General features: G+C 57.9%; 1 protein-coding gene across 1 annotated transcript in view; it reads left to right on the top strand.

Moving 5' to 3' along the window:
- Positions 1 to 24,214, top strand: part of COL11A2 (collagen type XI alpha 2 chain) — a 64,696-nt gene that overhangs the window by 16,054 nt on the left and 24,428 nt on the right. Inside the window, exons 5-32 of the mRNA XM_043496357.1 lie at positions 1,153 to 1,317; positions 3,014 to 3,382; positions 5,318 to 5,482; positions 6,983 to 7,042; positions 8,050 to 8,091; positions 8,201 to 8,263; positions 8,736 to 8,810; positions 10,453 to 10,539; positions 11,563 to 11,619; positions 11,996 to 12,049; positions 12,748 to 12,801; positions 12,897 to 12,950; positions 13,669 to 13,722; positions 14,635 to 14,688; positions 14,934 to 14,978; positions 18,063 to 18,116; positions 18,206 to 18,250; positions 18,565 to 18,618; positions 18,832 to 18,876; positions 19,003 to 19,056; positions 19,777 to 19,821; positions 20,133 to 20,186; positions 20,745 to 20,789; positions 21,732 to 21,785; positions 21,873 to 21,980; positions 22,280 to 22,333; positions 22,422 to 22,475; positions 23,922 to 23,966. Of these exons, the coding sequence (XP_043352292.1) occupies positions 1,153 to 1,317; positions 3,014 to 3,382; positions 5,318 to 5,482; positions 6,983 to 7,042; positions 8,050 to 8,091; positions 8,201 to 8,263; positions 8,736 to 8,810; positions 10,453 to 10,539; positions 11,563 to 11,619; positions 11,996 to 12,049; positions 12,748 to 12,801; positions 12,897 to 12,950; positions 13,669 to 13,722; positions 14,635 to 14,688; positions 14,934 to 14,978; positions 18,063 to 18,116; positions 18,206 to 18,250; positions 18,565 to 18,618; positions 18,832 to 18,876; positions 19,003 to 19,056; positions 19,777 to 19,821; positions 20,133 to 20,186; positions 20,745 to 20,789; positions 21,732 to 21,785; positions 21,873 to 21,980; positions 22,280 to 22,333; positions 22,422 to 22,475; positions 23,922 to 23,966 (2,109 nt within the window). The remainder of the gene's footprint in view (positions 1 to 1,152; positions 1,318 to 3,013; positions 3,383 to 5,317; positions 5,483 to 6,982; positions 7,043 to 8,049; positions 8,092 to 8,200; positions 8,264 to 8,735; positions 8,811 to 10,452; positions 10,540 to 11,562; positions 11,620 to 11,995; positions 12,050 to 12,747; positions 12,802 to 12,896; positions 12,951 to 13,668; positions 13,723 to 14,634; positions 14,689 to 14,933; positions 14,979 to 18,062; positions 18,117 to 18,205; positions 18,251 to 18,564; positions 18,619 to 18,831; positions 18,877 to 19,002; positions 19,057 to 19,776; positions 19,822 to 20,132; positions 20,187 to 20,744; positions 20,790 to 21,731; positions 21,786 to 21,872; positions 21,981 to 22,279; positions 22,334 to 22,421; positions 22,476 to 23,921; positions 23,967 to 24,214) is intronic.

Genomic DNA, 24,214 nt, shown 5'->3' with positions numbered 1-24,214 from the left:
CCATCCCTTCATCCCCCCCCAATCCATACCTCAGCCCCACCTCCCTCCCTTCCTCCCATCCCCACACACTGTCTTCCACCCAATCCTCCATCCATCCATCCTGCAACCCCCTCATCCCACCCATTCCTCTATCCCCCCCAATCCATCCCTCCATCCCCACCCTCCCCCCTCCCTCCATCCCCACACACCTGTCCTCCACCCAACCCTCCATCCATCCATCCCTGCACACATCCCTCCACCCACCCATCCCTCTGTCCCCCCAATCCATCCCTCCATCCCCACCCTCCCTCCCTCCATCCATCCATCCCCACACACCTGTCCTTCCACCCAATCCTCCATCCATCCATCCCTGCAAACCCCCCTCCATCCCCACCCATTCCTCTATCCCCCCCAATCCATCCCTCCATCCCCCACCCCCCTCCATCCATCCATCCCCACACACCTGTCCTTCCACCCAATCATCCATCCATCCATCCATCCCTGCACACACCCCTCCACCCACCCATTCCTATCCCCCCATCCATCCCTCTACCCCCACCCTCTCTCCAATCCATCCAGTCCCACACACCTGTCCTTCCACCCAATCTCCATCCATCCATCCATCCCTACACACCCCCCTCCATCCCCACCCATCCCTCTATCCCCCCCAATCCATCCCTCCATCCCCACCCTCCCTCCATCCATCCATCCCCACACACCTGTCCTTCCACCCAATCCTCCATCCATCCATCCATCCCTACACACCCCCCCTCCATCCCCACCCATCCCTCTATCCCCCCCAATCCATCCCTCTACCCCCACCCTCCCTCATCCATCCATCCCCACACACCTGTCCTTCCACCCAATCCTCCATCCATCCATCCATCCATCCCTGCATACACCGCTCTGTCCCCCCCTCCATCCATCCATCCCCACGCACCTGTCCTTCCACCCAATCCTCCATCCATCCCCAATCCATCCATGATCCATCCCTTCATCCCCTCCCTCCCAGCCCCCCATCCCTCTATCCCCTGCAATCATCCACGATCCATCCCCTCCCACCCTTCATCCAACCCCTATCCCTCCTTCTCTGGCCTCTTTCCCCATGAGTGGCGGGTGGGGACTCCAGGCCCAGCAGTGCCCGTCCCCCCATCACCCCATTTCTCTCTGCAGGGTGACATCCAGCAGCTGCTCATGGCTCCGAACCCCCATGCGGCCTACGACTACTGCGAGCACTACAGCCCCGACTGTCACGCCCAACCCCACGTGCCCCTGGTGCAGGAGGTGCAGCAGAGACCTGCCAGGCCCGAGGTGAGGGACGTGGGGCAGACGGAGCAGGTCAGGTCTTTGGGTCTGATCTCCGGGAGGATACGGGGCTGGGTGGGCCCGGGGAGCTGATCTTGGGGGGATGCACTGATCTCGTGTATCTTGTCGGGCCACCCGCCCCCGTGTTCCCAGCGTGCCCCGCTCCTTGTCGGGGCACACCACCCCCGTATCCAGCGTGCCCCGCTTCTCTCGGGGCCACCTACCCCCGTGTTCCCAGTGTGCCCTGCTCCTTGTCGGGGCCACCCACCCCCGTATCCCAGCGTGCCCCGCTCCTTGTCGGGGCCACCCGCCCCCATATCCCAGCATGCCCCGCTCCTTCTCAGGGCCACCCGCCCCCATGTTCCTAGCGTGCCCTGCTCCATCTCTGGGCCACCCGCCCCCATATCCCAGCGTGCCCGACTCCTTGTCGGGGCCACCCGCCCCCGTGTTCCCAGCGTGCCCCGCTCCTTGTCGGGGCCACCCGCCCCCGTATCCCAGTGTGCCCCGCTCCTTCTCGGGGCAGGCTGCTGTGGCTTGTGGTGGGGTGGAGGGTGAACCCCAGAACTGGAGGTTTAAAGGCAGTTCTCCCCCCATCCGTCGGGGAACTGAGAGTCAGGCCTGAGGAGGGGGAGGGAGGGGCACAGGGGTGTGGGAGCTGGGGGGGAAGAACTGGGGCGGGGGGAGCAGACGAACCCCCCCACCCTGGTCCAGCCCCTGACCCTCCCTGCGCCGTGGGTTTCTGTTATGATTATTTTGTTCTTCTCCTTTCCCCCCTTCTACCATCCCTCCCTCCCCCCCCGGCGCCTCGTACTTTCATGAGGAGGTGGAGTACTATGAGTACCCCGACTCTTACGGGAATAAAGAGGATGGGAATGCGCCCCTCCCCACTCCTTCGGGGGGCACAGTGGTGTAGGTAACTGGGGGGGGCAGGCTCTGCTCCCCCCACAACGTCCGTCTTTCTGTCCCAGCTCCTGTTGTGTCTGAGTCTCATCCTCTCATGACAGTGTCATCCATCCATCCATCACTGCTTCATTGCACCCCCTAAGCAGGAGCGTGGGAGGCAGGGGTTGGGGGGCAGGGAATGGGGATACTATTGGGGGGAAAGCCATGCCCTCCACATATTGTAACCTGCTGGTGGGGCCTCTGGGGGCGAGGCAGAGGGGAGGGAATCCCGGTGTGTGCTCCATACACATGGGGGTCCCAAGGACAATGGGTGCTCTCGGGTAACCCCTAGAGATTCGGGGTGCTCTATATATATCCAGATCCCCGGGGCAGAGGGGGTCTGGGGTGACCCCTGGAGATTCGGGGTGCTCTGTATGTATCCAGGTCCCCAGGGGCAGAGGGGGTCTGGGATGACCCCTGGAGATTCAGGGTGCTCTGTATGTATCCAGGTCCCCAGGGGCAGAGGGGGTCTGGGGTGACCCCTGGAGATTCAGGGTGCTCTGTATGTATCTGGATCCCAGGGCAGAGAGGGTCCAGGGCAACCCCTAGAGATTTGGGGTGCTCTGAATGTATCAAGCTCCCGGGGCAGAGGGGCTTTGGGGCAACCCTGAGGGATGTGGGGTGCTTCGTACACCAGGGGGGTCCCTGCAGCAGCCCCTGCTCCTCATGAACTCATGCCCTGTGTGTTGTGTTTTCTTTCTGTGCCCGGCTCCCGGTCTGTGTGTGTGTCGCTGCCGCTGCCATCTTCATCCTCATCACCTCCATCCTCCTCACGTTGCGGCACCAGAAACCCGCCGGGCCGGGCCGCAAGGCACCTGCCAAGCCGGCAGCCAAGCAGCAGAAATGGCAGCAGCTGATGAGCACGGCCCCAGCCTACGGCAAAGCCCCCGGTGGCGGGAAATCCCCCAGCAAAGCCCCCGGCAATGCCAAGTCCCCTGGCAACGGCAAATCCCCTGGCAATGCCAAATCCCCCGGCAACAGCAAATCCCCCGGCAACGCCAAGTCCCCTGGCAACGGCAAGTCCCCTGGCAACGCCAAGATGGCAGCTGGGGGGAAACACCCGGCCGTGAAAAATGCCCTGGGCAAGGCCCAGACTGGGGGGAAGGCCTACGCTGGCACCGGTGCGCCCAGGAAACACGGCAACAGCTACAAGCAGGTAGAGCAAAAGCGAGGCATCCAGATCGGTGCTGGGCACCGCCCCGAGGGGGCAGCACGATCTGAGATCCGTGGGGGGGAGCATGCTCCCCCCACCCCATCCCCCCCACCCAGTCTGTGCATCTCGCTCGTGTCTATCTGTCTGTGATGGGGCCATTCGGGAAATGCCTCGGCAACATAAATAAACCAGCGGACAGGGAATGTGGGGAAGGGCCCATGTCCCATTCCCTGCCCCCCTGAGCCAGCCAGTCCCCCCCATGGGGCCGTATCTCAGCCAGCGCCCCTTAGAGGGGACAGGCCCCGTGTCCCATTCCCTGCCCCCTTGAGCCAGCCAGTCCCCCCCATAGTGCTGTATCTCAGAGGGGACAGGCCCCATGCCCCATTCCCTGCCCCCCTGAGCCAGCCAGTCCCTGTCCTGGGGCTGGTGGGAGGCAGTGCCCCCTAGAGGGGAAAGGTCCATATCCCACTTCCCTCACATTTTCTCTCTGTGTTTATTTATCTTGCACTTTCTTTCCCGTGAATGGACACCCCAAGTCCCCCTTGAGTGACAAGGGGTAGTTGCTCCCCGGCAGGGGATGCTGCAGGGTGGTGCGATTCCATCAGCGATCGGTTTGTCTCCGTGTATCCAGGAAAACGATCCGGGATGAATCCAGTTCCGCTTCCCCTGCCCCTTCCCGAGGGGTAGAATAAGAATAACCTACTAATACTTCTGTCCTCTTTCTCTCTCTCCTCTAATCCATCTATCTCTGTGCATATCTGTCAATCCATCCTCATGCATGTATCGCCATCCATCTCCATGCACTTCTGCTTGTCCATTGCATCCATCCATCCATCCCTGTTCATATCTGCCTGTCTGTCCATCTGTCTATCCATTCCTATGCATGTTTATCCATCCATTGCGTCCATCTGTCCTCATGCTTATCCATCCATCCATCGCATCCAGTCATCTCTGTGCATATCTGCCTGTCTGTTCATCCCTATGCATGTTTATCCATCCATTGCATCCATCTGTCCTCATGCATATCCATCCATCCATCCATCCACATGCATATCCATCCATCCCTGTGCATATCTGCCTGTCTGTCCATCTGTCTATCCATCCCTATGCATGTTTATCTATCCATTGCATCCATCTATCCATCTGTCCTCATGCATATCCATGGCCTGCATCCATCTGTCCATCTGTCCTCATGCATATCCATCCATCGCATCCATCCATCCATCTTTCTCCCCCTGGCCCCATGACTGCTGTTCCAACCCTGTTCCCCCCGGGGCCCTGGCGACTGCCGAACCCACCCCCCAGGATGTGGGGCTGTTCCCTACAGAGGAGCCCTGGGGGGCTGGCAAGTACCTGGATTATATCCTACCCCTTGACCAGGACCCTGATGGTGCCTACAGGGAGGAGACGATGGGGCTGGAGGTGACTTCCCCCATCCCCCTCGGAGCCCTGGGGTTGGACTGGGGGATGGCTAAGGGGCTGGATGGGAAGGGGAAGGGGGCTGAGCTGGCTCCAGGGTGAGGTCTAGCTCCACCCTAGTTCCCCACAGCCCCACTATCTGTCTCAGTGGGGTGGGGCCTTAAAGCCTACGCACGCTATTCAGGGCTGGTCCCCCTGAGAGCTGCCTCTGTGCTGATCCCGTGATGGAAGAGTTGGAGACCCTGCTCCAGGGGGCAGAGAGAGGGGTCTGTGGGGAAAGGACTGAGGATTCAGGACTGGGGGTCACGACTCCTGGGTTCTATCTCCAGCTCTGGGTGGAGAATGGGGTCTAATTGGTTAGAGCCGGGAGAGAGGGGGCTGGGAGTCAAGGGGGATCCAGTTTCGGCACATCTCCTTGATCCTGTCTCCCAGTAGGCACCGTGCTGGGCATTAATGTGTTGCTGGTTTCTTCTCATTCTCCCCTTCTCTGCCCCACTTCTCCCCCATCCCGTGGGGCAGGAGACTCCCAGCCCGCCCCCTGCCGCTCCGGGTGAGGACGAGGTGCTTGTGGAGGCGTACGTGACGGGGCAGGAGTACGAGTACGTTTATAAGGACTTTCCCAAGGGAGCCGAGCCATCGGAGCTGGGGCCCGTGCTCTCTGCAGAGACCCCCCAGAATGGAGGCGTAAGTGGGGCACAGGGACGTCTCCTCAGGCCCTTCCTCCTGCTGGCCTCTCATGGATGGTCTTTCCATGGTCACTTCCTGTTGGTTGTGGCGTCTGTCATGTTTGTGGTCCTGTGTTGGTGTCTCAGGGTGTCACTTCCTGTTTGTTGAGATGTCACGTCCCATTCATGGCTTTGTGTTGTTATCGTCATGGTGTCACTTCCTGTTTGTGGCCATTTGTTGGTGTGTTGTGGCAGCACTTCCTGTTTGCCGCGGTGTCGCTTTCTGATGTGTTAATTCCTGTTTGTTGATGTGTCACTTCCTGCTTTTCATGGTGTCAATGCTGTTTGCCGTGGTGTCATTTTGTTTGTGGCATCCCTGCCTCCTTGACAGCATTTACTGTTGTGTCACAGTCATTTCCTGTTTGTCGTGACATCACGTCCTCCATGTTGGCTTGGCATCATGGGGGTCATGGCTGTCCAGTGTGGCATCAGTTCCTGTTTGTTGCCTTCACTTCCTGTCCAGTGTGGTGGTCACTTCCTGTCTTTGGCAGTCCTTCCCTGCACCTCACTGACCATTGTGTCACCTTCCCTCCGCCATTCCATTTCCTGTGATGCGCTTCCTCTCTTGTGAGGTCACTTCTTGCTCAGAGTGACATCAGCACCCTCTCCCCCACCTCGTATGTTCAGAGATGGGCCTGTCGTGCCCCGATGGCATCGCACCTGATGTTATAACTATGACATCCTCTGCCTTGGCAATGCCCCTACCCGCCAGGGAATCCCCACTCTGTGATGTCATTCCCATGCACAGCCATCTCTGTTATTCACCCACCTCCCAGAGTATTGTCAGCGCTGGTGTCAATTACTGATTTGGGGGGATAACCTCCAAAAGGCATGCGGTAATTCCCCTCCCCCCACGCTGCCATCTCAATGGGGCTGGGCATTTAGGGCTGGAGCATCTCCAGATGTGGACCTTTAAATCTCTCCTCCCCATGACCCCTCCCTTGGGGTGTGTTTCACCTGGTGATGTGACCTGTCCTCAGTTTCCCTTCAGAGCTGCTGTGGGTCGCGATGCATTGATTAGTTCAGAGCTAACAGAGCATCCTAACTCAACAGGCCCAGAGGCTCCAAGGGGGCTGATAGGGGCGAGGGTGGGCTCCAGTGAGAAATGGCAGCCTTGTCTCCCTAGGTTGCAGGCGGATAACTGAAGGGTTGGGACAAAATCCTGAGGCCTTACACAGAGCCTGCCCCAGGTTTACTCTAGCTTTACTCAGACTTTACTCCACATTTACACAGACCCTGATCTGCATTTCCTTCACCTGTACTCCATTTTTCCTCACCATGGGGGACAGGGAGCCGCAGATAACAGAGCCTCGGGGTGGTGCGGCTGAATGGTGCTGGGTGAGCCCTGCCGTCCGATGGGGGAGCTGGGATTTGCAGGGCTGGGAGGGTGCCAGAGTGGGCCTTGAGTGTGTTATATTGACCGGGCCCCTCTTTGCGGTTATATGTGTGTTACCCTCAGGCTGTGCGCGGAGTCAGAGGCTACAAAGGAGAGAAGGGAGAGCCGGCCGTCATGGAACCGGTAGGTCCCTGCGTCGACAGGTTAGGGGAAGACCAGTTGCTCCCACCAGCCCCTCCATTGTCCATGCCTGGACATTGCCCATTTCTGCATAGTCCGGGCCCTGGGGTGCCCCACCCCCATGCAGCCCCCAATGCACCCTGTGGCAGGAGCAGGATATTCTGCTGTTTATGGGACAGAGCCCACCCCAAGCCTCCTGTCCTGCCTCAGCCCCTGCCCTATTCAGGGATCAGCATGCCCTGAATGCCCTGTCACAGGTCATCTAGGCCTGGAGCCCCCCCGGGGTTGTGTGTGCGCGATGGATGTAGTGATCTATCGTGTGATGATGGGCACAGACGAGTGTATATGTGCAGGATAGGACATGTGTGCGTGTCCGCACACACCTGTGTGAACAAGCATATATGTATTGTCACATCTTAAGTGTGGAAAATCATGTGTGTGCACATATGTTGCATGTGCCTCTGAGTGTGTGCATGAGTTTGCACAGACCTCTGCAGGCAGAGTCACATTTGCATCTGTCTGTTGGTGCTTGCACCTGTTACTGTGCACAATTGTATATGCGTGTGCAATTGTATATTTGTGAGTGCCTGTGCGTGCACATCTAGTTTGCATGTAGGTGTTAGTTCCCATGTGTGTGCATCTGTTACGCACCACAGCGTGTGTGTCTGTGTGGATTTGCATACCACGGTGCATGCATGCCACCGTATTTGCATGTTTGTGTTAGTATATGTCTATGTGCGTGGGAGGGTGCCCAGTTGTTTGTGCACAGCCCATAGCCGTCTCTCCTGATGGGGAGAGTGGTCGAGGGGTGTGGATGAGCCAGGAGACCCTCCCCCTTTTCAAACTCACCTGGGCCTTCCCCAGTCTCTCTAGGATGCCTCCTGGCCAGAGGCTGTGTCTGCCCAAGGCCTCCTCAGCTGGGGGCTTTATCCCCCCCAGGGCCCACTGTGCCCTTGCCCCACCTGGGCCTGTTGCTGGCATAACCCTGCTCTCTGCCTCTTGTTCCGCAGGGAATGCTGGTGGAGGGCCCCCCCGGCCCTGAGGGACCTGCGGTAAGAGCCTGTCTGTCTGTCCGGGGAGTTCTGGGGGATGCTCTGGGGCCAGGGGCAGATCCCTCTGCTGGTGCATTAACCTCACTGTGTGTGTCTCGTGTTTCCTCAGGGCATATCAGGGCCGCCGGGCACACAGGGCCCGCCGGGCCCCCCAGGAGATCCTGGTGAGAGGGTGAGTGCGAGCTGGAACCTGGCCCCATGGCAGGGGTTGTGGGTCCAGCACCAGCTTTTGGGGAAACTGCGGCCCCCCTTCCAAGGGAGGAGTGAACGTGAGTTTGCATGGTGATGTGCGAATGTGCGCTGGGAGGGGATGTCATTGTGCCCCCTTGGCTGGGGAAGGCGCTGTGCGTGTGAGTACCTGGGCGTGTACATGCGTTAGCATGTGGGATTGTGCATTCGTGTGCACACGCCACGCCGATGGCCTGGGGTGTTTGAAGATAGGCCAGAGATCCCGGCAAGGGTCAGTGTGTGTCAGGGTGTTGGGAGAATATGAGACTGGCACTGTGTGTGGGGAAGATCGGTGCACCCTGGAGGGGCTGTGGTTGCTGAGAAGTGCAGGGGCAGCAGCAGCAGCACTGTCTGAGGAGAAGATCGCAGGCCCCATCCCCATGCAATAACCTCCCGCTCTGCCTCTCTCTCAACAGGGTCCTCCTGGCCGTTCAGGTCTCCCTGGCTCGGATGGGACGCCTGGACCCCCTGGTGCGTCTCTCATGCTCCCGGTGAGTGAGGAGGTGTTTGATGGGTTAATGATGGGGCTGCTGCAGTCTGGAATGAAATGGGCTAACACAGGCCAATTAGGGTCTAGGACAGCAGGGGAAGGTGCTGACAGGGTGACCTAGAACTGGCGTGGCTCTGTGGGATCTAGAATAAAACTAGACGAAATACTTGTGGGAGCTGGAACAAGGAAGTATATGGAAGGTGGGGGCTCTGAGGTCTAGAATAAGATCAAGAGAACTAATTGTGTGATCTAGAACCAGAAATAAATTTGTTAGTCTCTAAGGTGCCACAAGTACTCCTTTTCTTTTTTGCGAATACAGACTAACATGGCTGCTACTCTGAAACCTAGAACCAGAAAGGATAATGTGGGTTTGTGGGTCTTGAATAAATCAAGGAAGACTCTCATTGTGTTACCTAGAACTAGGGACAATATGATGTGTCTGTGGAAGTCTAGGACAGGCATGGCGCTAAGATAGCAGTATCCAGAACTGGTAGGTGATACAGTGGGTCTATGGGGCTCAAGAACTCAGATACCTAATACTGTAGACTATACAGTGGGCTTGTGGGGTCTAGAGTAAAACAAGAGGAACTCTGATAGCATGGCCTAGAACCAGAGAGGATAGATGGACTTGTAAGGATCTAAAAGGGATGAGAGAACAGAGATTGTGTTACGTAGAACTGGGGAGGATACAATGGGTCAGCTGAAGTCTAAAACAAAAAGGGGAACTCTAGTACTGTGATCTAGAACTGAAGATTGTAGAGTGGATCTGTGAGGATCTAAGATATGGGAGAGAGGAGGCTGATTCTCCTAGCTAGTCCTGGGCTATTTGAATGTAGAACCCAGAGAATAACTCCTAAAACAGAGGCATCTTGGAGTATAAATCTGTAACAGACAAGATGGATTCTACAAATATTACCTAAAACCAGAGAAGATGTCTAGGTCTAGATTAGAAGAAAAACCTGTGACCTAGAACTGGAAATTGCACAGTGGATGGGCCTGTGTGGAATCTAGAAAAGGACAGGAAGACTCTGGTGCTGTTCTCTAGAAATGTAGATAATATAATAGGGATATGGGAATTTAGGATAGAAGGGGGAGCTCTCATAGGGTGATCTAGAACTGGAGAACACAGTGAGTTAAGAACAGAAAGGCTAGTGTTAATAGCATTATCTAGGACCAAAGATGATGCAGGGAGTATATGGGAGTCCAGAACAGAAGGGTGAACCCTGATAGCATTACCTGAAACTAGCAAGGCTACATAGTGGGCTTATGTGTGTATGGAAGAGAAATGGGCACTCTGGTAGTATTACCTAGAATCGTAGAGAATGCAGTGGATATGTGTGAGTCTAGATGAGAAGGGAGAGTACCAAGAATGCAGCCTGGAATTGGATAGGTTGCAGCAAATCTCTGGGAATCTAGAACAGGCCAGGGGAGCTCTGGCAATGTGATTCCCCCCCCACCCCACCCCATCGTGAAGTGTGAAGGACAGAGCAGGCCTTGGGCTCTGGAGCTCTAGGGAGGGCTCCGGGTATGTCTCCCAGGAGCCCAGTTCTGGGAGGGCGGTGTGAATTCTGGGATTTTCGTGTGACTTCAGGGATGGCGGCAGTGTAATTTTCACACCTGAAGGTTTATCTTTCCTCCCGCAGTTCCGGTTTGGGAGCAGCGGTGGAGACAAGGGGCCTGCAGTTTCCGCACAAGAGGCACAAGTGCAGGCCATCTTACAGCAAGCCCGGGTAAGTCCAGGTGGAGACAGGGCAGGGAGAGTTGGGTCGGGTCAGGGTAGGAAAAGATCCTGCCTTATTTCCTTCCCTGGAGCCCTGATAAATTTGGTAATCGAGATCCCAGGTACCAAATGGGTTGTTACTTTTCTAGAACCTCAGTGGGATCACAATTTATCATCTTTCTAGAACCATGTTAAGGATCACTCTTTTATTGCTCTTTAAGATTCCATACCAAATACTGGTCAGTGCCCTTCCAGAGCTTCCCCAAGGTCACAATTTACTGCCACTCTAGAACTGCAGGATACTGGTTTGCCACCTTTCTAGAATCTAAGTAAATCCCTGTTTGCTGCCCTTCTAGGTTCATTTATAACGTTATGGTTAAGTAGCTCTTCAACAGTATCTCAGTGTGTTGCCCTTCTAGAACTAGGACGAGATTACAATCGACTGCTTTCCTGGAACCACGGGGGTTACAGTCTGTGCCCACCTAGAACCCTTGCAAGTGAAACAAAACATTTTACTGCATTTCAAGAACCCCAAGACTATCATGGATCATTGCCTTAAGACTGTGATTTGATTGATCTTCCCTTCAAACCTCAAATCTTATTAACCCTCCTGAGTGCTGATCAAATCACAATTTCTCCTTTTCTAGAATTCCAATGAGGCCCCAACTTGTCACCCCTCTAGAACCCCCATCAAACATGCTAGGACCATGCTTGTCCCCTTCTAGAACCCTGCTGACATCACAATGTGCTTTTTCTTAAAACCCCAGTAAATCTGTAGCTTCTTTTCTAGAACACCAAGTGTCACTGTTTTCCCTCCAGTCTATTGATGCTGATAAATTCATGTTTTATTCCCCTCTTAGATCCCCAACTGGGACCCTGTTCTTACCCCCCAAGTCCCAATAATTCTCTGGATCCCCATGTTTCCGGTTCAGCCCTGTTCTAGTCCGACCCCTTATTCCCTGCTTTGTTCTGTGTTTGGCTGGGATCCTGGCTTGCTGCAGTCTAATTCTCTTTCTCCTCTCTCTTCCCCCAGATGGCCCTGCGTGGCCCCCCGGGACCCATGGGTTACACTGGCCGGCCTGGGCCCCTGGTAGGTATCTGCTCTGGGCTGGGGTTGGGAGGAGGCATCGCTTGATGGCTAGTGCTTTGGGGATGTGGGGATGGGTGTCAGGATTTAGGGAGAATGTGGCGGCTTGTCCCTGGGTGGGACATGGAGTGCTGGAGTCACTAGGGCTTCATGTCCTTGTGTTCCCCGTGCTCTGGGCATGTGGGGCTGTGGTCACTGGAATTTCACGTCCCCAGGTTCTGTAGGACCCAGCGCCCCGGGATATGGGGCAGGGGGTGGGGCTGGTGTCACTGGACTTTCTGTGGGTCCCAGCGCCCTGGGGAGATTGTCGGGAGAGTTGTGTCCCTGAGCCCACGTGCTGCCCCCATGTAACCCCCTCTGCTCTGCTGTCTCATTCCAGGGGCAGCCAGGGGTCTCCGGGCTGAAGGGGGAAGTCGGAGACTTTGGACCCCAGGTAACAGGCTTGGCCTTGGCAGGAGATCGGGGGGTTGGAGCCCAGCACGACCCTGACTCTGACCCCTGGCTCCTGCCCTGACCTCTTGCTCTGACCCATGGACATGACCCCTGTCACTGACCTCTGACTCCTTCACTCTAACCTCAGGAACCTGACCCCAGTCCCCTTCACCCTGACCTCTCTCTCCAGCCCATGACCCTGGTCTCTGACCCTGACTCCCAATCATTGGCTCCTGACCAGCGTGAATGACCCATGACCCCCATCTCTGTTCTGTGACCCTAACTCACGATCAGTTACCCCTGACCTTGACGTCTAACCCCTGATGCTGGCAAGCGACCTCTGACCCCTGGTTCCGATGCTGGATTTATTCTGGGCTGTTTGGATCACAGGCTCCTGTGACTTATAACTCTGACTCAGAGCCGGGGTCGCTGCTGTCCGCCCCTCTGTTTACCCTTTGTTACCACTCTCTGTCACCCCACCTCTCATTAACCCCTCAGACAAGGGGGAAGAACCCCCCTTTCTGGCCCCAGGAGCCCCGTCCCTCCTTGGAGCCTAACCCTGATCTGACCCCCCAGACTCCCGCATTAGCCCCTCGGACCCTGGAGAGCTCCCACCCCCGTATCTCCCTCTTCTCCTCCCTGCACAAGCTGCTTGTGGGGGAAGCTCTGCTCACCCTTTCCCTCTCTCTCTCTCTTTAGGGACCCCGCGGGCCACACGGCCTGTCTGGTCCCCCAGGGAAGCCTGGAAGGAGGGTAAGTGTGTGGATCCTGGTGGGGATACCCCAGGGTGGGGGCAGGTATATGCCCAGCGAGCCTCCTCTCATCCCATCTCTGTCTCTCTCTGGCAGGGTCGTGCTGGAGCCGACGGCGCTCGGGGGATGCCCGGGGAGCCTGGTGTTAAGGTAACAGGGTCATGGCTTCTGTGGACAAAGCACTGGGTGTGAGCCTGCCCAGGGGAGCAATCAGGGCCTGGCCTCCTTGGGCTGGTGATCCACTAGGTCTCAGCACTGTAGATCCACTGATGATCCAGTAGGTCACTGCTCTGGTGACCCACTGGGCTGTAGCAGTGTTGATCCAGTAGATTGCGTTGCTGGTAATCCATTAGGTCACCACCCCTGCAAATCCACCAATAGTCCATGAGGTGAAGGCACTGAAGATCACTAGATCACCTGAGCTAGTTATCCATGAATCCAGTGGTAATCCACTCTTCTAGCAACTCACTCATTCAGCATGACGATCCATTAGCAATCTAGTCATTTGCTGTGTGAGTAATCCACTCAGTGCATGCACGAATCTCCTGGTGATGCACTGTCCTGGTGACCCACCCATGCAGCGTGATGATCCTCGTGCACCAGTGATCCACTCTAGCATGTTGGAGATCCACTAACTCAATCGGAGGTCCACTAACTCAACCAGCGACCCTCCCATTCTGTGTGGGAACATCACTGCTTCAGAACAAGGATCCCCGGGGGCCTGCGGGTGACAGGCCCACCCTTGTTCCCAGTCGGGATTTGCAGCCCATCTTCTGGGGATGGGGTGACCTGGGAGGGGGTCCTACAGGGGTGTCTCCCCAGCTGGGGTGTGCTGGCTCAGAGAGCTGTTCTGTGCTTCTCTCCGCAGGGCGACCGAGGCTTTGACGGGTTGCCAGGGCTGCCGGGGGACAAGGGGTACAGGGTGAGTCACGTTGGCCGGGCACCTCGTGATGCGGGGAGCAGGGGGGGCCCAGTCCTGGTGCACTGTTGGGATCTCCCTGAGAGATGTGGCTGCCCCTCGGTCAGTTCTGGCCAGCCCATGTGTGTACTACACAATTGTGCACCCCCCTCTGAGCATTGATACAAACAGACACACAACTGTACACCACACAACCAGAGCCGCCCCCCCATTTGCAGTCACACGCCGCCTTACCAGCACATACAAGCGTATCTACACATACAGATATACGCAGTCTAGTTCCAGCAGGGCTTGTTTCGGGGCAGACCAACGGCCGGAGCGACGCAGGGGCAGCCAAGCCCTTCTGGCCTCAGAATCTACTGACAGTCTTATGCACCTTGTGCAACGCACACAGCCACGTGAAATACTACACACCTCCTGCACACACACATCCCCACAGCCGTGTCACCACAAACATACTGCACTGTGCAGTATATACACAGCCGCCCCAGAGCACATGTGCAGCCCAGTGTGTGCAATCACACAGTCACATAGATACAACCACACACACACTAATGCTCTCCTAACTATATGTGCACACACTCAGATATGCAACAATACACACAAAGCCACTGCATTCACACACACAGGCACACACACTTGCAGTCACACAAACAGTACACACAGCACACCTGCAATTGCGCACAACAACACAGCTGCACACAGTTCACAGCACAACACATACACATCCGGCACATTTGCAATGCATCCCCACCCCCTGCAATTACATACTCAGTCACACTCACCCCCACAGCACATACAGCCGTGCCCCCATCACACACACCGCCATCCTCAAAGCACCTGCGCATCCCATGTACACAACCCCCATGGCTCCCCACTCGCCCGCCCAGCTGATCCAAGGCTTTGTCCCCGCAGGGTGAGACAGGTTCCCAGGGCATCCCAGGCCCCCCTGGTGAGGACGGACAGCGGGTGAGTAACTGCTCACTGGAGGGTCTGGGGGGTGGGAGGGAGACTGAGGGGAGCTGGGGTGGCTCCTTGGGGAGGGAGATGTGGGAGAGCTGTGGGGAATATGGAGAGGGGGAACGGGAAGATGGAGGGGGCTGGAGGTGGGGGGAGCAGAGGGATCTGGAAATGGGGAGCAGGGATGGCTGGGGGGAACTGAGCTTGCTTCCCCTCCCCGTTCTCTGCCTCACCCCCTTTTTCTCTTCCCTCAGGGAGACGATGGAGAGGTCGGCCCCAGAGGGCTCCCTGGAGAACCGGTACGTCCCCTCCCTGCCAGGCAGGCAGCAGGAGCTTGTGCCAGTGTGAGAGGGGGCAGCTCCCCAGGGTGGTGCAGAGAGATAATCAGGGCCCCATTTACCCTGTCCCCCCTCCCCACGCTGGGATTTACTCCCCCTACACTCCATGGAATTGGGCCCCACAATCCTCACTTTTCTGGCCCTGCCTGAATCTGCAGCGGGCCTGAATCCACTGCTCTGAGGGGAGGCAACTGCCCCAGCAAAGCCTTGATTCTCAACCCCTTGGCTCTCAGCTCTGTGTTGTTAACCCAGGGGTGGGCAAACTTTTTGGCCTGAGGGCCATATCTGGATATGGAAATTGTATGGCAGGCCATGAATGCTCATGAAAATGGGGCTTGGGGTGCAGGAGGGGGTGAGGGCTCTGGCTGGGGGTGCAGGCTCTGGGGTGGGGCCTTGGATGAGGGGTTTGGGGTGCAGAAGGGGGCCCCAGGCTAGGACCAAGGGGTTCGGAAGGCGGGAGGGGGATCAGGGCTGGGGCAGGGGGTTGGGGCATGGAAGGAGGTCAGGGGTGCAGGCTCTGGGCGGCACTTACTGCAAACTGCTCCCAGAAGCAGTGGCATGTCCCCCCTCCGGGTCCTATGCGGAGGTGTGGCACTGGCCGTGTGGCTCTACGTCCTGCTCCGTTCACAGGCACCACCCCTGCAGCTTCCATTGACTGTGGTTCTCAGCCAATGGGAGCTGCGGGGGCGGCGCTTGGGGCAGGGGCAGCCTGCGGCCGGAGGGGGGACATGCCGCTGCTTCCAGGAGCCACGCGGAGCCATAGCACGTGCAGAGAGGGGCAAGCCCCCGACCCCACTCCCCAAAGGGAGCTCGAGGGCCAGATTAAAAGTTCTGACGGGCTGGACTCGGCCCGCGGGCCATAGTTTGCCCACCCCTGTGTTAACCCCTCTCCATAAAATCACCATTAACCATTCAACCTACTGATGGCAAAATCAAAGCTCAACGTTAACTGCTTCACCCCCCTCACTTCAGTAGAAACAAGCCAGTTAATGGTTTACTCCCAAACCTCCATCTGCTCCCACTTGTGTCCAAACTGCCCCCTCTCTTGTGCCCCTGGCACTCCTGGTATTGCCTGGACTGGACTCCTTGGTGTCTCAGGAGCTGGCAGTGCGGAGGGGAGGAATTTAAAATTGGCAGGATATAGCCAAGGGTTGGTACAGCGTGGAAGGGATCCAGTTGCGGCCCTAGACTCAATTTGAAAATCCCAGCCTGGGTCCCTGAAGGCACCATTAGGGGTGAGCTGAAAACTGTGGGTGCTAAGGCCCTGCTGTTGGGGAGACACGGGATGGGACTGCAGCCAGCTTTCGACGGGAGTGCCGACTAGTGCAGGGAACACTCTGACATATCAGTTTGGAAAATGGGACCCAGGCAGGAATTGGGGCTGGCACTATGATTGGACTAAGTGTTGGTATTGAGGCTGGCATTGGCGTTAGGGTTGAGATTGGTGTTGGAGTTGGTACTAGGGTTGGGGTTAGGGTTGGCATTAGGCTTAGTGTGGGAGTTGACATTGGGGTGGGCTTGGCATTGAAGTTGGCGTTGGGATTGCAGTTGGTATTAGGGTTGGTTGGAACTGGAGTTGCCGTTAGGATTGCAGTTGGCATTGGAGTTGGTATTAGGAATAGTGTTGGTGATAGGGTTGGCGCTGGGATTGGTGTTAGGATTGTGGTCGGTGTTAGAGTTGGGATTGGAGCTAGAGTTTGGATTAAGGTTGGCGTTAGGATTGGAGTAGGCATTGGCATTAGGGTTGGGGTTGGGATTGGAATAGCAGTTGGCATTAGGGTTGGGGTTGGGATTGGAGTAGGCATTGGCGTTAGGGTTGGAGTTGGCATTGGAGTTGGCATTAGGGCAGGCGTTGGGATTGGAGTAGGCGTTGGCGTTAGGGTTGGCATTGGGATTGGAGTAGGCATTGGAGTTGGTATTAGGATTGTGGTTAGTGTTAGGGTTGGAGTGGACATTGGAGTTGGTGTTAGGGTTGGCGTTGGGATTAGAGTAGGCGTTGGCGTTAGGGTTGGGGTTTGGTTGGGTTTGTTTTCTCTTTTCTCCTGTCCCTTCCCCGCTCTTGCGGCTCTGTTACATTTACAGATTTGACGTTGTTTGGAAAAGCTACAGCCGGGGGTGGTGGGAGGATGAAAACCCACCAAAATCCTTTTTCCTGGCACATTTGGTAGTAAAACCCAGGACAAATGCAAGTGTCTGGACGCTCTGAAACACTGGGTTTATCAGAGTAGCAGCCGTGTTAGTCTGTATTCGCAAAAAGAAAAGGAGTACTTGTGGCACCTTAGAGACTAACAAATTTATTTGAGCATAAACTTTCGTGATGCATCCGATGAAGTGAGCTGTAGCTCACGAAAGCTTATGCTCAAATAAATGTGTTAGTCTCTAAGGTACCACAAGTCCTCCTTTTCTTTTTACTGGGTTTATCAAGAGCCTGAGCGGCGTGAACATTCCCTCATGGTGCCTGTATCCCCGTCTCCCGGAATGCTCTTCCCCGACAGCAGTTCCCTTTTGGGCAAGCCTCCAGAAACTGTTTGGGGGTTAGCCTGGTGCTACCCATGGGGTGGATGGATGAACTGTCTGGGGCCGGGCCTCGGGGACAGAGCAACACCAGCTGGGGATCTGGCCTGTGGGGTCCCTCCGTGCCTGCCCCTGACAGACTCCACAAGGGCCCAGCGTCTCCTAATACGGGTGCCAGCGGTGTCTTGTTGCAGTGAAACTGAGGGGTCTTAGTGCCATGTCCCAGGATGCTCTGGGGTTTCACCCCAGCACACGGCCCAGGCCACAGGGTCTGGGATCGGAGCAGGAGCAGGGTCTGCACCACGGAGCAGCGTTCTCATGGGGTCCTCCACTCCAGGGCTTATGTGTTGCTTGCTCAGTGTGGTGCCGGGAGCGTGGGCTGGTTCAGGGTGTGCATGTGTGCTGCTGTTTGCTGGGCGGGGTGGGTAGTGTGAGGGGCAATTGCTGGCTCCCTCCGCAGCCCTGTTGGGAGACCCAGGCTCAGCTTAGTCCCCACAGCCTCAGTAACTCAGGTCTCTCCCCTCCCTGCAGGGACCCAGAGGTTTGCTTGGACCCAAAGGCCCACCAGGGATCCCCGGGCCTCTGGTAAGTGCCACACATGACATCCCAATTCCCCCAACCCCCCATGACCCCCACCACATTATCCTCCATCTGTCTGTCTGTTTCCTCCGCAGGGCGTGCGTGGCATAGATGGTCCCATTGGGCCCAAAGGGAACCTGGTGAGTCGGCACATCTATCTGTCTGTCTGTCTGCGCTGCCCGGTCCTGCTATGGACTGGGTTGGCCCACCCAGGGACGCCAGTGCTGTGAGCTTCCCCTATAGCAGTGCCCCAAGTCAGGGACTCCAGTGCTGCGAGCTTCTCCTACAGCAGTGCCCTAAATGGGGTCTCTGGTGCTGCAAGCTTCCCCTATAGCAGTGCCCCCATCCAGTGATCCCAGTGTTGTGAACTTCCCCTACAGCAGTACCTGCTCTCCCTTCTGTATAACATGCAGGTCGTTCTGGTTCTAACTACAGTTGTTTCTAACTGTTACAGGGGCCGCAAGGCGAGCCAGGCCCCCCAGGTCAGCAGGGAACTCCAGGCACCCAGGTAAGGAATACCCTTGCCCTGAAACAGCCCAGCTCTGGGGACACAGGATCCAGTAGGGCTGGGAGTCAGGACTCCTGGGTTGCATCCCCACTCTGGGTGGGGAGTGGGGTCCAGTGGATTAGAGCAGGGAGAGCTGGGAGCGACTCCTGGAGTCTCTCCCTGGCTCTGGGTGGGGAGTGGGGGCTGGATCTGACGGATGTGTCTCTCTTTCAGGGATTGCCTGGCCCACAAGGTGCTATGGGGCCCCCCGGAGAGAAGGTGAGTGCCCCAAACCTACCCTGCTCCCCGGTGTTATGTAGCTCCCACCCTCTGCACCAGCCTGGCTCACACAATGAGGGTCTCTGCTCTGCCAGCTCTGAGCTCTGCTTTTCTCTCTCTCTGCAGGGTCCCAGAGGCAAACCTGGCCTCCCCGGCATGCCGGGGTCTGACGGGCCTCCCGTGAGTAACCTGCTCACCCCAGCTCCTCCTCTCCTTTCTTTCACCCTCTCCTCCTAGCACCCTGGCCCCCAGACTCCCTCAGCCCCGGAATGGCAATACGGTGGCCATATTTAACAGGAAGTGAGTCCATACTGTTGGCCTCCTGCACGGCATGGTTCCCTCCTGCCCCTGGGGCAAGAGCCCGGCAGCCATATTTAACAGGAAGTGGGCCAGTGCCATTTCTTCTTGACTCCTGGCCTGGGGCAGCCATGCTTAACAGGCAGTGAGCTAGCACATTTCCAGTAGAGGCCCCCTCATCACAGAGATGCTCTTGAGCAGTGCCCCCTCCCCGCTATGGGGCAATGACTGGTGGCCATGTTTAACAGGAAGTGAGCTAGCATCACTTCCTGTTGGCCCCCCACTTGCACCCCTGCTCATGGGGTGAGACATGGTGGTCATGTTTAACAGGAAGTGAGCCCATACCACTGACCATTCACCCCTAGCAGGCCAGGTGTCCCCCGACGCTTGGTTAAAGAAGTTCAGGTCAGAGCTGGGCAGACGAGGGCTATTCCTGCCCCACAGGCAGGGGGCACTGCCCTTTCCACAGGAGCAGGGGGTGGGATGTTGGGGTGGCTCCTTAGGCAGGGGGACAGAGCAACGCCCAGGAGTTAAGTGCTGTGGTGCTGGTGTTAATGATTCATCCCTCTCTGTCTTCTCCCTTTCCCATTCCCTCCCTCTCAGGGGCATCCAGGGAAGGAAGGTCCGCCAGGAACCAAAGGTAACCAGGTAAGGGGATAACGACCGCTCCTGCCCTTTCCTGTCATCCCCCCAGACCCCAATATCCCCTCCTCCCTCAGACGCTGGGGTCGAGCCCCCCTCCCGCCAGTCCTAGCCCTTTCAGACTTTGGAGGCCAAGTCACAACCCCCCAGGTGCTAGGGGTGAGGTGCTAAGACCCTGTCCCCCAAGGTGCAGGGGTCAGAGCCCCCGGGTTAGTGGGGTGACATTTCTCCCATCTCTGATTCTAACCCCCCCCCAGGAGGGAGCAGGGACCTCAGCGACTCTCCCCTGTGATTGGTCTGATTTCTCTCCATTGCAGGGTCCGTCTGGTCCCCAAGGTCCAATTGGCTACCCAGGCCCACGTGGTGTGAAGGTAAGCGACTGATTGGTCCAAGGACTTGGCGTGACTCTCTGGGACTGGGATATTACCCACAATTCTTAGTAACGATGGGTGTAGCCAGGAGGTCCCTGCCCCTCAAGGGGAGAAGAGGATTCTGGCTAGAGTGGAAAACAAGACAAGAGGATTGTAGCCAGTGGGAGCCAGGACTCCTGGGTTCTATTCCCACCTCTGGGAGGGGAGTGGGGTCCAGTGGGTTAGACCAGGGGGGCTGGGAGCCAGGACTCCTGGGTTTTGTCCCAGCTCTGGGAGGGGAGTGGGGTCCAGTGGGTTAGACCAGGGGGGCTGGGAGCCAGGACTCCTGGGTTCTATTCCCACCTCTGGGAGGGGAGTGGGGTCCAGTGGGTTAGACCAGGGGGGCTGGGAGCCAGGACTCCTGGGTTTTGTCCCAGCTCTGGAAGGGGAGTGGGGTCCAGTGGATTAGAGCAGGGGCCAGTGAGAGCTGGGAGCCAGGACTCCTGGGTTCTCTGCCTAGATCAGTGGCTGGTCTCTGCAGTGCAGCTCACCCTGTTGAACTCTCCCCGTCTCTCCCAGGGCGTGGATGGAATTCGGGGACTGAAGGGTCACAAGGGTGAGAAGGTGAGTTCTGCTTCCCCGACCCTCAACCGCAGGTCGGACATGATGCTGGCAGCACCGCACAGCACCCCCTAGTGCCCGGCTGGGGGAATGGTGCCCGGCGCCTCCTAGTGCCCGGCTGGGGGAATGGTGCCCGGCGCCCCCTAGTGCCCGGCTGGGGGAATGGTGCCCAGCGCCCCCTAGTGCCAGGCGGGGTAATGGTGCACGGCGCCCCCTAGTGCCAGGCGGGGTAATGGTGCACGGCGGCCCCTCGTGCCAGGCTGGGGGAATGGTGCACGGCGGCCCCTCGTGCCAGGCTGGGGGAATGGTGCACATCTCTCCCTAGCTGCGGACCCCTGACCAGGGGTCAGGAAGGGATTTCCCCCTCCCCAGTGTGTTCTGTGTTTTTTGTTTTAACTCTCCTCCCTCTGCAGCGTCAGGGCCAGCCCCAGCTGGAGATGGGACCTGGACAGGGAGGGCCGGGCGCTGAGGGGGCACCCAGCATTATCTCATCCACAGGCGTGGCTGGCTGGTCCTTGCGCCCATGTGCAGGCTACAGCTGATCGCCGGGGGTGGGGTCAGGCAGGAATTCACACACCCCCCCCCGGTCTGGTGAGACTGGCAGTGACCTGGGGGGTTCACCTTTCTCTGCAGCTGGGGGTGGGTCACTGGCCAGGATTATCTGGGGAGGGGGTGTCTCTCACTTTACCCTCTTCCTGCCATTGCAGAGTCTCAGGCTCTGGTGCCCCTCGGCCCCCCTGTTCTCAGCATGTGGCAAGTATCGGTCCAGTCTCCCGGGGGCTGTGGCACTTTGGTCTCATTTCGTGTGCTGGGTTAGTGTGCGGGGGCAGGGTGGGGCTGGTGGCCTGTGACATAGAGGAGATCGGACCAGCTGAGCTGCTGGTTCCTTCTGGCCTTAACGCTCTGGATGTACGACTGTCACCGGTCTGTCTGTCTTCTGTGCAGGGTGAGGATGGATTCCCTGGGTTCAAGGGCGACTTCGGGGTGAAAGGAGACAGGGTAAGTTTATGCCCGGAGCCTCTCGCTACCCGCCTGCTCCTGGTGATGCCAGTCTCACCTACCCCTCTGTTCTCTCTGCACCCGCAGGGCGAGGTGGGTGTCCCAGGATCCAGAGGAGAGGATGGACCAGAAGGTCCCAAAGGCCGGACTGGACCCTCGGGCGACCCGGGTCCCCTCGGACTGGTGGGAGAGAAGGTGAGGAGCCTGGACAGCATGGGGCCTGCCCTGGGGTCAGCATGGGGACTGGGCAGTGCCGAGCATGAGGGAGTGGGCCCCTGCCCATGTGTCCTGTTCCCTGCCCCCTGAGCCAGCCAGTCCCTGCCCTGGGGCCAGATGGGAGACGGCGCCCCCAAGTGGGGAAAGGCCACATGTCCCATTACCTGCTCCCCTGAACAGCCAGCCCCCCACCCTGGGGCTGGATCAGAGCCAGTGCCCCCAAGAGGGGAAAGGCCCCATGTCCCGTTCCCCTAATCCCATCTCTCTCTCTCTTGCAGGGGAAGCTGGGTGTACCAGGGCTTCCCGGATACCCAGGACGGCAAGGCCCGAAGGTGAGTGCTGTGGACGGTGGGTCTACCCCCTCTTCCCCCACTCTGCCCCCCAGCACTCCCCCTAACCCCATCTCTTCTCTCTCCGCAGGGATCTCAGGGCTTCCCTGGATTCCCTGGCACCAATGGTGAGAAGGGTGCTCGGGTGAGTAACCCTCCATCATGGCTCCCCGCACCCCAGCATGGCTCCCCTCTACTGCCCCCCAGGGGAGTTGGGTCCATGTTTCCCTCTGCAGGAGGCATCGCCACAGGGGAAACTGTTGGGAGGATCTGTGGGGGGGGGGTGCAGGTCCTGCTGGGTGGGGCTGACACCCACCAGAGATGGATCGGAACTGGGACTTACTAGTGGGTCTGGGTGAAGAGTGAGAGGCTGATGGGGGGTGGGGGAGGGTCTTCCAGGGACGGGCTGAATGGGGAGGTGGTTCTAGGTGGGGGTGTCTGCAAATCCCTGGGTGGGGTCCCCATGGGGGTTGGAGTTGGGGGTCCCTGTAGAGCTGCAAATAGGGTGTCCTTGGGGGTGTCCGATGGGTGGGGTCTCTGTAGAGCCCTGGATTGGGGGATCCCTATGCAGGTTCTGTGGGGTTGGGGGCCCTGCAGAGCCATGGATGGGGCGGGTCTTTATGGGGGCTAAGAGGGGGGTTGGTTCTGGGTGGCGGGTTCCAGGGGTGGGTGTTAGAGGTCCCTGCCAGGCCCTGGCTGGCTGAGGGGTTCCTGTGTGAGCTGGGTGGGCATGGGGGGGGTCTCTGTGTGTTTTCCGTGGGTGGGAATATGTCACAGAGCCCTGGGCGATGCTCTGGAACTGCTCCCTACTGAAGCCAGGCAGGACTCTGGGGGAGTCTCCTCTCTGGGCGCAGCCTGTCTGCAGGACACACAGCTCACCTGGCTCCCCCCTTCCTGGGTCTGACCTCGGAGCATTCAGCATCCCCTGCCCCACCGTGCGCTTCCCACAGCCAGTCCGCCCAGGCGGGATCCTGGGGAAGCCAGAGGGTCCTGCCCCCCAACTCCGCAGTCAGATGGGACTCTCAGCCAGCCGGGGAAACAGAAGGTTTATTAGACGACAGGAACATGGTCTAACACAGAGCTTGTAGGTGCAGAGAACAGGACCCCTCAGCTGGGTCCATTTTCGGGGGCAGTGAGCCAGACAACCCCATCTGCACTTCACTCCATGTCCCCAGCCAGCCCCAAACTGAAACTCTCCCCAGCCCCCCCTTCCTATGGGCTTTGTCCCTGTCCCGGGCCAGGAGGTCACCAGATTCCTTTGTTCTCCAACCCTTTAGCTCTCACCTTGCAGGGGGGAAGGGCCCAGGCTATCAGGTGCCAGGAAACAGGGTGTCGGCCATTCTCTGTGTCCAGACCCCTGCACAACCTGCCCTCTAGGACTCTGCAACGATCATACACCCTTATCCCACCCCCTAGAGACTTAAGAACTGCCTAGGGGAAACTGAGGCACCCCCACACTATTCAGAGGAAACATTAGGAACAGTCCCGCTTCATCACAGTATATTATGGATCCCTGAAGGGCCCTGGCTGGCTGAGTTCTCCCACAGGTGCCCATGCCCTGGCTGTGTCTCACTGACTCTCTCTGTTGCAGGGTCTATCCGGGAAGCCAGGGCCTCGGGGCGAGCGCGGCCCCTCGGTGAGTGTGTGCGGGAGGCAGGGGGGTTAGTGCAGCCAAGTCTCTGGGCTTCCCCCAACCATCCTCACTCCCCGCGATCCATCTCTTCACATCTGTCCATTCTTCCATCTATGTTCTCCTTCCATCCAGCCCTCCGTCCTCCCATCCCTGCCTCAGTCCCAATCCCCTTTGATCCGTCCCTTCTCATCTGTCTGTCCATCCTTCCCTCTGCTTTCTCCATCTGAAACATCCATCCCCTCCTTCTCCCA

The sequence above is a fragment of the Dermochelys coriacea genome, chromosome 14, assembly GCF_009764565.3.
Source record: "Dermochelys coriacea isolate rDerCor1 chromosome 14, rDerCor1.pri.v4, whole genome shotgun sequence".
In the NCBI taxonomy this organism is placed as follows: Eukaryota; Metazoa; Chordata; order Testudines; family Dermochelyidae; genus Dermochelys; species Dermochelys coriacea.
The sequence above is the reverse complement of the archived record's forward strand: the minus strand, read 5'-3'. Positions and strand labels throughout refer to the sequence as shown.